The sequence below is a fragment of the Sciurus carolinensis genome, chromosome 7 (genome assembly GCF_902686445.1).
Source record: "Sciurus carolinensis chromosome 7, mSciCar1.2, whole genome shotgun sequence".
NCBI classification, from domain to species: domain Eukaryota; kingdom Metazoa; phylum Chordata; class Mammalia; order Rodentia; family Sciuridae; genus Sciurus; species Sciurus carolinensis.
The window spans coordinates 94833403-94848857 of NC_062219.1; the positions used below are offsets into that span (position 1 = coordinate 94833403).

The following is a 15455-nucleotide window of genomic DNA, read 5'->3' on the forward strand; positions in this document are numbered from 1 at the left end:
GTGGAACCAACCTAGATGTTCATCAATTGACGAATGGATAAAGAAAAAGTGGTATATATATATATATATATATAATGGAATATTACTCAGCCATAAAGAATGATAAAATTATGGCATTTGCAGGCAAATGGATGAAACTGGAGAATATCATGCTAAGTGAGATAAGCCAATCTCAAAAAACCAGAGGACTAATGATATCACTAATAAGTGGATGATGACACATAATGGGGGGTGGGAGGGCTTAGTGTTAGGGTTAGAGTTAGGGTTAGGGAGGGGGGCAAGAATGAAGGAAGGAAGGACTGTATAGCGGGAAAAGAGGGGTGGGAGGGGTGGGAGGGGTGGGGGGAAGGGAAAAAAATAACAGAATGAATCAAACAACATTACCCTATGTAAATTTGAGTACACAAATGGTATGCCTTAACGCCATGTACAAACAGAGAAACAACATGTATCCCATTTGTTTACAATAATAAAATAAAATAAAATAAAATAAAATAAAATAAATATTTCATCATCTTTTTTTTTTTTTGGGGGGGGGGGGTACTGGGGATTGAACCCAGGGCATTGTGTTTGCGAGGCAAACACTCTATCAACTGAACTATATCCCCAGCCCTTCATCATCTTAATTGAAATGTAGGATATTTTTATATGTGCATTTAAATGTTGTTAAAACTGTTTCTAAAAAGAAAAAAAAAAAACATGTTTTAGGAGCCTTTAATGTAAAATGCAATAATTATTACAAATTTGACTGAATCACTTAAGAGATTAACACAATCAAGATTCACTTTCATTTTTACTTTAGCCTCAATTGATATGTTAAGCATAAAGGGAACCTCACCAGGTGTTAATGAAAGCAAAACTATGCCAAAGTAGGCAGATTGTCCATGTTAACCAAAAGGGTAGATTTGATGAGAAGCCACCAGACATATTCTATGCACTTGTATTCATTATTATTTTGAAGGATCAGGTTAAAAGATATGGTGAAATACTGCAAATGTTCAGTCTTGTGCTTGCCTTTCTCATTAGAAAAGAGTAGAAAGAGAGCAGAGCAGAAAAGGAGGGAGAGATGTAGGAAACATGTATTTTACTTCTTCTTTTACGTTTTTCTAGAACCCAGAAATTCAAGGTAAATGCTGTTTTGCACTAAATATTTTCTTCTCAAAATATATGCCCTCATATTGTATATCACAGTGGAAAATGAGAAAAAAATCACTTAAATATTTCCTATAAACTGCTGGGATAGCTGCCAATAATGGGTCTTTTTTTTTTTTTTTAACTTTGTGAAATTTTTTATGATATTCAGAAGTCTTCAAAATTGACCCTAGAATCCCAGGAGTTTCTGGAACCACTAATAAGAGAACAGGCATACTACACACTGCAGTTGAACAGTCATCTGTGGATTATTAATCTTTAATTATGCTTGGAACTTACTTTTTTGAAAAATGAAGTGTATTTAAGCAGTGGTGAAGGATTCAGATTGTAAAAGTGGTTTAGAAAATGAGAGAGATTAGTAACAATCTTGACCAAAACTGAAAAGAGGAGAGAAGCTACTGAAGTAGAAGTGATGCATTGTTGGGAAAAAAGATTTATTATGATTCACGATCAAACAAAAATCCTTTGCATAGTTATCTGTGTACTGACAACTTTAGAAAAGCTGACTAACATTACTGTGTGTGTGTGTGTGTGCGCGCGCGTGTGTGCCTGTGCGCATGTGCATTTGCATGCATATGTGTGTGTATATATACTCTAGGAGCACCTTTAAAAACAGAAGGCAAGCTGGGCTGGGTGTCACATGCCTGTAATCTCAGCAGCTTGGGAGCCTGAAGAAGAAGGATCATGAACTCCCAGTCAGTCTCAGCAATTTAGTGAGGCCCTAAGCAACTTAGTGAGACCCTATCTCAAAATTAAATATAAAAAGGGTTGGGGATGTGACTCAGAGGTTAAACAACCCTGGGTTCAATTTGCTGTACAAAAAAACAGAAACAAAAACAAAAAGAAGGTAAAGTCTGAATTTGAGATTCTAAAAATAAGTTGCATAACTTTTTTCACTGAATAGAACAAAGGATAAAAGCAGAATTTTCAGAAGGGCTCATTTTTACATTAATTTAAATATATTAGAGGAAAGGGTATATAGACAAATTATAACATTTAGTAAAAACTATAAACATAACAAAAAAACTAACAATATGAAGGTGATTAAAATTGAAAAGTAGATGAAAGAGAATTCTGGGTAGTTGAGAAAATATAAATCTCTTCATACATACTTTAAATAACTACTCAGATAAAAACATAAACTAAACTATTCCACATTTTAGCATATGTAGTTATATGTATACATACATATGGCATTGCACATGCCAAATATGTGTTTCTAAATAACATTCTTCACCTAAATAAATCAGGGATTCCTTAACAAATGGCTATTCTAGAATTAGGACCAGGAATGAATTAAAATAAACTTGCAATATCTTGTGTTAGGTAGAATGAGTGCTCAGAGAATGATGGAGATGTGTCCAAAGGAAACAGAAGCCACTGGAAGAGGATACCAGTATCCATATCTCAAATAAATTCAGCAATAAATAAATTATAATAGTTATGCATTGAGAGAATAGAAATTTATGAGTCTCTATTGATATGACTATATTGATTGAATGAGTGAATGCAAGAAAAGGAAATGCTCTTTGTTTTCTGTGGATTCAGAAATGTTCCCCAGGGGTTTCATGAATACCATAAAATCTGCAGCTATGAATCAACTTAAAAACAGGAGCAGTTCTCCTTTCATCTTTCTTAACTGAGTCAATGACCTCTATGCTTTTGCCAAATGATGGTTTTCTAGCTCATCATTTGTTCTTATATTTTTTTACTTGACATTTTCCACACAAAACAAAATAGGGTAGAAAAAGTCAAGGGATTTTATTATTTTCTTATTTTTCAAAATAAGGGGGGATTTTTTAAGTGAATAAAATGCTTTTCAGAATATGTTGAGAAACCAAGTCATCATCATCATAACTCCTTCATCAAGAAGACATATATCCCGATATTATTTCCTAATATTCAATATTCCAGAGTAAAGATTTCAGATCTTCTGGAGATATAAAATTATCATAAGTTTATAAAAAAGATGTAGAACTTGAGATAAAAAACATTATCTTCTTTGTTTTATAGTAATGTGACATTTTGAATTTATCAATATGAAAAACAAATCATTTTCTGAGATGCCTTTCACTTGCTGCTGTTGAGAATTCTGTGCATAATTTTTACCCATTCTGTGATTTGCTAGAATCATACTTAGTTCACTGAGAACACACACTAGCAATCAAATACTAACAAGCATATTTTCAGTTTAGTAAGCCATTTAGTAGATTTATTAAGTCACCTCACACTAGGCAGTGATGTATTATCAAGATGGAGAAGACTTTTCACTGTTTGAACATATATTCAAGGATTCATAGTAATTGGCTTAGTGCTACCATAAGTGATTACATCATTTCCTTAACTGCATAGAGATCTTGAGAAACACAGTTCTCTTTTACATCCACATGACACTGCATACACAATTTTGCCTGTCTACCTATTCAAAGAATTCGCTCTCTTTATGACTCATCTCTTTTGACACCTTCAGGAAGAGTTAGCTGTGCTTTCTTCACACTTCGAACCCATCTCCACTGACATTTGCTTACTGCAATGTGTACATGTGCATAGTCCTAATCTGCCTATAAAACTTTCAAAAGCAAGCAAAAGTCTGCAAGGTGGCATGCATCTGTAGGCCTAATAGTTTGGAAGGTTAAGACGGAGGAGTAATTGAGCCCAGAAGTTCAAGACCAGCCTGGGCAACATAGTTAGACCCTATTAAAAAAAAATCCATTCAAAAGCAACCAAAGCTTTACTTAACTCTTGAATCTGGGTACATGACTGATGTCTGAAACTCAATCAATTAATGTGAATTGAATGAGTAAAAGAGGAGCATGGGTTTAGTAGATTGTTGGTGGTTATAAAATGATGCTAGTTTCCTCAGAAAATCAGAATAAAATCTGGCTCAATTCATTACAAGGAAACTTGGTAAATTTCTTTATCTAGACTTCTAAAAGAGAAGCAAACTGGGTGTTTTAGTCATATTTTTCACCAGTGTGATCAAAAAACCTGATAAGAATTCGAGGAGGAAAATTTGAGACTCATGGTTTCAGGGGTCTCAGTCCAAAGATGGCAACTCCATTGCTCTGGGCCTAAGTTGAGGCAGAACATCATGGTGGAAATGTGTAGAGGAGGAAAGAAACACAGGATATGGCAATCAGGAAGCAGAGAGAGCTCTGTTCAACAGGGACAAAATATAAACCCCAAAAGCACACCTCCAGTGACCCTCCTCTTCCAGCCACAATCTACCTGCCTACAGTTACCACCTAGTCAATGCACATCAGCGATTAGGTTAATCCTATTAAAACCCAATTATTACATTTCTAAACTTTCTTTCATTGTCTAATACATGACCTTTTAGGTGACATCACATATTCAAAACATAACACTAGGTAAATCTATTTTTGATAAGTGTACTTTTCCTATAAATTAAATTTAATCTAAGTAACTTATTTTGATACTTTATATGTTTCAATTAAGGTAGAGTTTAACACAGGTTAAATTATCTCTTTTTTTGTTCTTAGTCCTAGTTAATTTTGATAAAAATTAGAATTTTTGTTTGTAAATAAATGACAGCCTCATTTTCATAGACCACAACTAGCAACTAGTTAGATGCAAAAAGAGCAAGAAGGTCAAGATAAAAAGGGAAAAATTGGAGACTGAAGAAGGGATCCTGTGAAGTGTCTAGGAATACTTCTCCATAGTGATGCTATTTAAGAGGCATTACATTTTGATACCCTTTTGGTACTCCACCAAGTGTAGAATATGATATTTGAAGCTGATATTTAACCATTGAATTACATCTGATTTCTCCAACAGCTGTCAACATGGTCAAGCATTAATGAAGTTGTTGGTAAAGGGATAATAAATGTTAAATGGAAGGCTTTGATATCAGAAAACTACCATTTATTTTATAGGGAGAGTAATCTTATACTTTCAGAATAGAATGTAACTGAAGTCTTTATATTGATATTATAGAAAACACAGTTACAGAATTAAGGTCAGTAGTATTTATCAACCTTAAGTAATTATTTATTCAACCCATTTCTTTAAAAATATGTCTTACAACAAACATTTTTGCAGGAAAATATTTTGGAAGGGGAATTTCTTTATTAAAAATGAATATGTTATTGTTTATTTAAATTAAGTCAAAAGTTTTAATTTAGTATTTGCATACAAACTCTATATATGATAAATTAGTTATTATTTATCATTTCCTTACATTTCTCTAGATTTTTATGTAATTGTCAATCTGGATACCATGGATCTTTGTGTGAATTGAATGTAAATGAATGTAAAACCCAACCTTGTCTAGATGGAGAAAAATGTTCCACCAACACTGGTAGACACACCTGCCTCTGTGCTCCTGGTTATACAGGTAAACTTATAACTGACTCTTCCATCTGTGTCAATATACTGCTGTTTGTAAATAAATGACAACCTCATTTTTTAGACCACAACTGGCAACTTGTTAGGTGCAAAAAGGGCAAGAAGGTCAAGATATCTTGGTAGAAGTTTAAAGGAATTAATGAGAATTATAATTATGTGCTTTATCAACAATTTGGTAAACACTAAGATTATAGTTTAATGTAATATATATATGTATGCTCTTTTCAGTGAAATTTATCTGAAATATTTTTGTATGACTATAATACAGGGTAAGGTATATCTATGTGAATAATAGAAGTAACTTCACTATGTCCATTACAGAAAGTTTAATTTTTAAATATAATGTTTAGCTATTTCTATGCACTTACATATGTTTGAATCAGAAAATCAGTGAAACCAGTGAAAGTGCTTGCTTTAAAGTTCAAGCAGAAAACATAGTTTGGAGTAAGCTTATCTTAATAATAATTACTCTACAACATAAATACTACCCAAATATAAAGACAAAATTTATCAAGGAACTTACAGAAGGTAGAGCTATATTAGACCACTAAACATCTGATGAGAAATTAGCTTATGAAACACAAAAAGCTGTATTGTTTAGCACACTAGTATTAATGATGTGTGTCTAACAAAAATGTATTCAAACCTCAAATCTCAATTTATTATCTGAATTTTGTAGTGCTCGATTCATATGGGTCCCTATTCTGAGGGAAACGAGGTAAGAATTCTAATACTGAGTTCTTTACTGGTGGGAGTAAAAATCACTAGACAAATGAAAGTAAGATTGGCAAACAAAATGATAAGGAAGTGAAAGCATTTCCAGAGAACAAGGGATCGAAAGGTAAGAGAAAGTTAAGTGACCTGAAAAAGAATATTAAACTGTCTTTCTTTAAGGATATTTATGATCTCAGGGAAGGTACTTTGGTAACAATTATCACATGTTCAAAAGTCTCAGTTTAAATTATTTTTAAAATTATCATTATTTATGTAATAAAATAAAAATTAATAAAATAATTATATAATAATTATAAAATAAATAAAATAATTATATAATAATAAATAATTATATATAATAATATATAAATAATAAATATATATAATAAATAATTATACAATAATAAAATAATTATATAATAAAATAAATAAAATTATCATTTTATTACATAAATAAGGAGCATTAAATTTTGCTGTAAAATGCTGTACCTCCTAAGTTTCTTACTGCTCATCCTCTTTCTGGGTGACTAAGATTTCTATTTGGGACTACAGATATCCCACCAGCAAAGCCATACACCATGGTGTTAACATCACTATTGTCAATGCAGTTGACAGCGTTAAAATAAGACATGACACTTCAAGCTCGACATGAGAGGGAATCATATACTATGAAGCTGCTGCTGCTGTGCTCTGTGTGTGTGTGTGTGTGTGTATGTGTTTTGAAGGTAACACACCTAGCACCTCTCCTCTTGCATGCTAGGCAAACACTTTACCAACAAAGTACGTTCCTTGTCTCTGTGAAGTTTTTACTACAGCACTTGCTTTGATATTTTACATGTACCCTAAAGCTTCAGGGTTTTCTTTTTTTCTTTTCATAACCTCTCTCTTTACATTACAAAATATAGTGTTTAGCATTGTTTTAAAATAATATTGGCTAATATGCGAACAGTGGCAAATTAATGATTTTGTGATGTGTGTTTCTTTGACAAGTTAAAAAAAATCAAATTGACTTTAATAAATAGGGTTTAATTTTTCTCACAAAATAACTCTACATAGACAGCAACTGAGGTTGTTACTGGCCTGACAGTAACAGACTGGGTTATGATTTCTTGGTATTTAATTCATATTTATAGTTTCAGGACTCAGAATTGCCGCTGTACTTCTTCTAGTCATTATGTCTATACTCAGTCAGGAAAAGGAAGAAGAGTGGTGTCAACTGCATTGACCCCTTCTTTCAGAAAAACCTTCCCAGAATACCAATAAAAGACTTCTGTTAATATTGTATTGACCAGAACTGGCTCACATGGGCATTTTTAGTTATAGAGGAAGGTGAGAAATTAAAAACTTGTATGTTGCAAACTTTACTACTGAAGATAGTAAGGAAAAAATTAATTACAAAGGATGCATTACTTTTAGTTTTACATTAAGTATGACTTATGCTTGTATGTTCAGAAGGAGGTTATTCCCCTCAAGAGAGTCCCATGTATTTGTTTTCCTCTACATTCTATTTTGACATCAGATATGATCTTCTTTGTCATTCAAGGATACAGAAAGCTTTTTTTTGTTATTCTCAGACACTTGTAGCATTTATTTTGTCTTAAGCTCTGCTGGAAGTCCTCCTTCCTTTAGGCCCAGAAAGCTCTAGGGTTTTGTGAAAAGATATTTAAGTCTATTCATTTCTCTTCTATTCTGTTTCCAGGAAGCCATGACAATGTAAGATTTTACTTAGAGAATCTTAAATTTTAACAACTTTTGCATATCTTTTTTATATTTGTCAAGATCACACATCAAATAATGACAGAACCAGATCCAAAATATACATTCCTTTCTTTTCCAGTTTTGTTTATCCTAATTTCACTTCACCTGAAAAATTGAGTTACAGTGAAGAAAGAGGAATGAACATTAAATACAATATTGAATGTGTTGATAATTGGTAATCAAAAGTTATTCAGCCTTCCACTATTATAATACAATATCTGAGATAAAAAAATGACAAAAAGGAAAGTTTTATTTTATCTCAGAGTTTTGAAGATGTAAGATGATGGTTGTTTGACCCCACTGTTTTGGAACCTGTGTTGAGGTAGCTAAAGTATGTGGCAGAGCAAATTCATTCACCTCATGGTGGTTAGGAGGAAAAGAGAGGAAGAGGAAGAGATCATGGTCCATGACATTTTTCAAGAACATACCTCCAGTGACCTAAAATTTCCCATATACTCCATCTCTTAAAGATTTCCCCAACTTTCAGTACCATCAGGTTTAAAACCAAACCTTTAAACTATAGCAGCAAATATCAGGAAAAGTAAGCTTCATCTACACCTATTAATTCATTTAATCTAATTCTTAAGGATGGTTTTCCTAGCTCTGTGCCCAGGAAGGACTTCATGATCCTTCCTATTCTAAATCAATGAATTGTCATGAAGATCACATTAAATAATAAGTGAGGACATATTATTAGGAATGCATTAATGCTTCACTTTATGCCTTGTTTTAATTAGCTGTCAATGCTTTGTGATAATCAAGACTGACATGATTCCAGGTATCATGATGATTTCTAGTACCTGGAACTAGAGTTAGACAATAAACCAACATGTACAAAGTTGATTATTTAAAGCCCTTCTATGATTCATTTATCCATATTTTTATTAATGAAAGATATCATAGAGTCCAAATTTCACTCATAGTTTGTTGAATGAATTTAGAGGTCATGAGAAACACGGTGGTGGCATATAATGAAACGCCTAAGTTCTGTCATGCAAAAGAGAAAAATTAATCATTGGATTCTAAGTATGACCCACATTTGCTTTAAAAAAATTTCCTCATTTATTTAAATCTTAATTTAATTATTTAGTTATTTAACTTTAACAAAGATAAAAATATAAAAAAAATTTATATATTCCCTTCTAAAATAGATTGAACTCAGAGGCAGTTTAGCAAACAGTTTTTCTCAGACATGATTCTACTTGTATGTTATTAAAATATAAATAAGTTTATGAATTGTGTTTCTGGACTTAGAACACTTGTGGTCATATCTATACACCTATATTTGTATTAATGCTTCTATAACTACTAGAAACTATAACACGAAAATGTGTAAATCCTTATCTAAAAAATAGTAACACTGATAATAGTTCCATCTAGAAAATTCAGAAGTGCAAATGTATACTTTGAAATAATGAAATATAATTATGTTTTATTCTAAAAGGTAGGTGTTTTTCTCAGATGTATTTCATATACACAAACACATAAGACTGTCAGCAGTTATAATATTTACTAAATTTGGGATAACTAAACTGTCTTTTGATTATTTTCATTGAGACAAATATCCAAACTCTATGAGAAATAATCTTTTTTGATCATATGCACCAGAGAGCACTGTTTAGTAAAATATGGGCAGTTGATCAATTGACCTTTGTCTTTATTGTTGTAATGAAAAATTTATCATATTATTTCTATTGCCTAACATATACCACCTCTCTTCTACTAATTAGTATTTACCCTCATCCTTAACTCAGACACTACTTTTTTTTTGGTACTGGGGATTGAACTCAGGGGAACTCAACCAGTGAGCCACATCCCCAGCCCTATTTTGTATTTTATTTAGAGACACTGAGTTGAGTAGTGCCTTGTTTTTGCTGAGACTGGCTTTTTGAACTCGTGATCCTCCTGCCTCAGCCTCCTAAACCAGTGGGATTACAGGCCTGCAATGCCATGCCTGGCTCAAATGCCACTTTCTATAGGAAGTCTTTCTTTGACTCTTAGGTTTCTTCTCTTATTTTCTTCCATAGAAATATTTTCTCTGAGTGCTCATAATTATTTTATGAAATTCAGTATAATTTTCTCCCTATCCGAGGATACTCTCCATCACTATTAAGTTCACTATTTTATCTCTAAAGTCTATTAAACTTTTTTCTACTCTACAACTTTGTAGCTGAATGCCTATTTTAATACAATATGTTAAAATAGAATGAATTTCTATTTTAATATTATGTATTAAAATATAATATAAAATATTAATTAAGTGAAAAATAAAAGTAAGTGCTAGATAAACTCAGTCTCAAAATTAGACATTTTGCACCTGTTGGAATTTAAATACAAAGCCATGCTTATTTTTTGTTTGATTAATAAGTCTATTCTGATAAATCTTCAACATTCTGGTAAATATCTGGCCATTGATTATATTTAGTTTTAGGTCAATGGCAACAATGTCTTTTTATCAAGAATAACAGCATTTTTAGCATAACAGTTACCATTTTTTTCTTTCTATTGATATAAGCAGGAGAAACCTCAGAAAAAGGCAGCTTAATTGTACTCAACCACTTTTCCCTTCAATGACAGGCTTCAAAATTTATTTTGATAACTGAGATGTGCAAAAATATGTTATTTTCTAATAACAAGCTCAATGGCATGTATGGGTTCTATTTTATGTGATAGAAGGAAATGTCATGTGCAAAGTTCTTGTGAGTTTCTCAAGATAAAATTCAGTTACTTCCAATTTGGAATCAATTATCTTGCTGATTCAGAGACCTGTCAGTTTATTTATTTTTATTTTTTAAAACACAAATATAGAATATCTTCCCTAGTATCTTGGTGTCATAAACTGGTATTGGCTCCTGATCCCCAAGATATCCTCCATGTTTTTGCTGAGTTTATGAGTCTCCTTCTCATCTCAGATTCAGTTCCTTTTTATAATTATTGCCTTTTGTTCCTAGTAACCCACTATTCTCTTATCAAAGGCTGGAACTTACAAATTGCTATGATGTGAATTTGGAGTGTTCCCCAAAGTCTTATGTGTCAAAGCCTTGGTCACTAACGCAACAGTGTCCAGAGGTGGAACTGATTGGATTTTGACAACTCTAACCATATCTGTGGATTAATCTATTTGCTGAATTAATAATACAAATTGACTACTAGGAGGAGGCAGAAACTTTAGGTCCATGGAATATGTTTGGAGGAAGTAGATCAAGGAGGTATGCTCTTGGGTACTACAACTTATCTTTAGCCCCTTCCTTTCTTTCTCTTGCTGCTTCCCAGCAAGTTGAGTGTCTTTCCTCTGCAATGACTTTCTATGGTTATGCTCTGCCTTACCTCAGGTCTAGAGTCACAGAGTTGGCTGACCATGGACTGAAACCATTGAAACCACAAACCAAAATAAAGTTCAGTGGTATACTTTATATTTTATTGATAAATATATTACTAAATCTCCATCCTTAAGAATACTTATTGAACATATATGATGTGTTAAGAATAAGCATTCCTTACCAGCTCTACTGGGAAATTCCAATCTAATTCACTAAAATCTGTCAGCTAGACTACTTCCAAAGCCTCCTATGTGTCGCTCCGATTCTATTATCAATTCTTCAGTCCATTTTCTCCACGAAGTATTCAGTCATGCATTAATAAAATAGAAAAAAAGTACAAAGTTAAAATTTAAAAAACATTTACTTTTTATTTTACTCACTCCTAAAACTACTACCCCATTTCAAGATCACTTCCTAAATAAAAATCTTTCTTTAATAAATCCTGTTTTCTTACTCGCGACAATTTAATTTTCTCACATACTCCTTTAAATTCACTTCAAACATTTGCACCCTCCACTCCAACAAGACTGCTGCCTTTAAAATGTCTATCTGCATTGCCAAACTCTAATAGTTAAAATTTAGTCTTAATTTCTTTGATTGAATAATAGCATTTGGGACTATTAATCACTCTGTCTACTTAAAATAATTTCCTTGATTTTCTTACTTGATCTGTTCTTTCTCAGTCTGGATGCTGTGGATTACCATGATAATCTACTCTTACTTATGAGAGATTTTAAAAATGCATGCATGAGCGCGTGCGCATGCGCGCGGGGGTAGTGTTCTTACCTGAATTTCTAGATCACAGACCTCAAGGCAGACACTGATACTCCTTGACAACCTCACAATTTTACTTATCTGTAATCATGTTGGTTTACCACTATCTAAATAATATCTAAAAACTGTCTATTAGTTTTAACTTTCTTTTTCTCTTTGTAAACCTTGATCAATCTTCTATGTAACCAATATTTTTTTCTTATATCCCTGAAATAGTAAAAGTTATTAGAAAGGAACTTCTTCATCTTTATACTGTCAACTACCAATCTAATAGTATGTCTGTTTTTAAGTGTTCTTGTCAATGGCCAACCCTTCTACTTAAGTGAATTCTGTCCTTTATCACCTATTATTAAAGACCACTCATCCTGTAATTGTTTTCTTTTGTACAAATTTTTCCCTCCATGCTTTGTCACTGCTATCAACATATATTAATATTTACCTCTTTCTCATCTGAGTTTTCAGTTTTACCCTTTTTACACATATCTGTTCATCAATAGAATTATCAAACTTGTTATCTACATTGATGTTAATTTTTTTCATATCCTATTCTCTGGCCAATCCACTATCTATCATGCTTTTAATCCCAAGACTAAAAGGATACTCTTCTTTTTGGAAATCACTGACTGTCCCCACTTCCCTGAATTTGAAGTTAAATATTATTTCCTTCTCTTAACTACATTATGCTTACCATCTCACACACTCCTGAAAAATAAAATACTTTCTAAACTTGACCTCCATGTTTCCACAATCCTTGATTTCATTATTGCTGACTTCCACCTTTAACAGATCCTGTAACTGTTTAGAATTTTCTTCTTTGTCTTCCTTCTGTATATATGTATTGATTAAGGAATTGCATCCAGATTTTATTTAAATAGCATATGCATTCTGATAATTCCAAAACTTGTTACGTGAGTCTTGTCTTCTCTCCTTCACTCTCAATTTATATTATTAAATAACTGCCCAACATATCCATTCATATGTCCATATTATATAGCAAACTAATTCCATGCTGACAATTTATCACAACCATGTTCAACCACCAGTATTGTCCATCTCAGTAAATTGTATCATTATTTATTCAGTTTCTCAAGCCAAAACTATGAAGTCATCCTTGATTCTTTGCTCACAACCTCCATTACAATCACCCTAGTGCAATCAACCAACATCTCTTGCCTGAAATATAACATTTAAATTTGCCTCTGTCTGAAATTCTAGTCAAATTAAAAGATACTATCCATCCAGCAACCAAAGTGGTCATTGTAAAATAAATAGCAGATCACTTTACTCCCAAGTTCAGAATCTTTCACTTCTTTCCGTAATGCTCAAATGAAACATGTACTCCTTATATTCCTTTCTTTGATCTAGTGAATCTTGTATAATCTTGTCCCTGGTTGCCTCTCTGATTTCATTTCATGCCAAATTCTTACTCACTCTCGCTGTTGGCTTCCACTGGTTCATCTGAGTGTGAATCACTATCCCCAGATATGGTCATGGTTTTCTAACATGTTCTATGGGTTTCTCTGAGAGGCCTATCCATATTATATAAAAATTAAGACTGGATCACTCTATATACCCATTTTCTTTTCTTCATAGCAATGACACTCTCTAATCATAATATTACTTACTTATTTCCTTGTGCTGAACTTTCTGTGTTTTTTCACTGTTGTATCTCAGTCCCTACAAAAGTGCCTAGGAAAGTACAGGCACACAAATCTTTTAAATGAAAGAATATTTTACACCTCAAGTAATTTGACTTCTTACCTTCTGTATATTAGTATAGATAACTCTTCTCCATGACTATAGATTTGTACTACAAGATTTTTCTTTTGATTTTCTTCCTATAATGCCATAAAATAAATATGTTGATATTATTAAAAAAAAACATAAGCAAATAATAAAATTCTCATTTTTAAAATGTTAATTTTTTGATTCTATGACATACCATAGAAGTCTTTACAACCCTGCAAATCAGGTTCTTTCTAAATCAAAACCATTATCTATTTGAATATATAATATCAATTCTAAATTCAAAGGTGCTACAATTTAATTTAATATAACAAAGTGAAATTATTTTATGCAACAAATCTAAAATTGAAGTAAAATGCAAAATTTAAACCTTTTATATTACTCATTAACCTGAAATAAATCTTCCTAAAATGAAACCCATAGCAAATTAAGCCAAGTGACCTTATCATTACTGATTCTTTATATAATATATTCCAATCTTGAAGCCATTAATTTTTATATCTACAAAATAAGATGCTAAAAATAATGACTTGAGATTAAGTACTGTCTATAAAACACATCAATTAAGAGGTTATATCCAATTATATTTAGTTTTCTAGAGTGATAGCATTTATATGTCATAAAATGACTATCTGATATTTTAGAGCAATTGGGCCTTTGGAAATTCTATATACCAGTAAAATATGATTCCTATCTGAAAATTGACAAATACATTACTGTGTAAAAATATATTAATCAAAATAACCCTCAAAACCAATGAGTATTAAAACCATATTATAGGACAATTCATATGTGTTAGGCACTGATACCTAGTCATTCTATCTTTTTATTCCCAGGAGTAAGCAAAATATGAAGTAAGGGCTCTCTGAGAAAGTTAGTATGAAGAGTAAACCTGTGACCAAGATTCCACCAGAATATTTTCTTACCTCCAATCATACCATTGTAAACAGATTTTAGTTTAAGTTGGGAGGAGAGTTGTGTGTTCAAAGCAGACTCCATATAAAATTCACAAAGTTGGTTTATTGGCAGATTAGGGTCAGCTGTGTAGACTATGTGAAGGTTAACCCATCTACAGATGTATTTCTGGAATGCAGGCTTTGACATCTCCTGCAATAGACACAGTAATCTATCTGGTGCCCCAGGCCACATGTCCTTGGACAGCCCCAGATTCAGATGCTTTGGGAATGAACAGTTCTGACTGATATAGCTCACCTCAACTGCTTACTGAGTCTGCTCCCCTAACATTTTTTTTGATACTGTTGAAGCCATCTTAACTCAAGCTCAGACTACAAGGATTTAATATTCCTAAGTCACCCTTCAAATTCTGAAAATTGGAATGCAATTTATAAATCTTCCAACCATCTGCTTCACCTGTAGATAATCCTGATTATATTATCCACTCCTTAAATGTAACCATGTTCTCATCGCCCACAATGTAGCCATCATAAAGTATTTTTCTATTGACTTTTCATTATTTTCTCATTTCATCTCTCCACTCCTTTGTTTCTACTTCTTAGGGTCTCTTATTAAGTATGTTATTTCACACAAGTCTTCTTCTCAGATTTGGATTTCAGCAGAATCCAAATGAAGATAGTGGGTTTACAACATGGGAATAGGATATCC

At 32.3% G+C, this 15455-nt stretch overlaps 1 protein-coding gene across 1 annotated transcript in view; it reads left to right on the forward strand.

Moving 5' to 3' along the window:
* Positions 1-15455, forward strand: part of Eys (eyes shut homolog) — a 1705088-nt gene that overhangs the window by 588692 nt on the left and 1100941 nt on the right. The window contains 1 exon segment of the mRNA XM_047559194.1: positions 5364-5509. Within this exon segment, the coding sequence (XP_047415150.1) occupies positions 5364-5509 (146 nt within the window).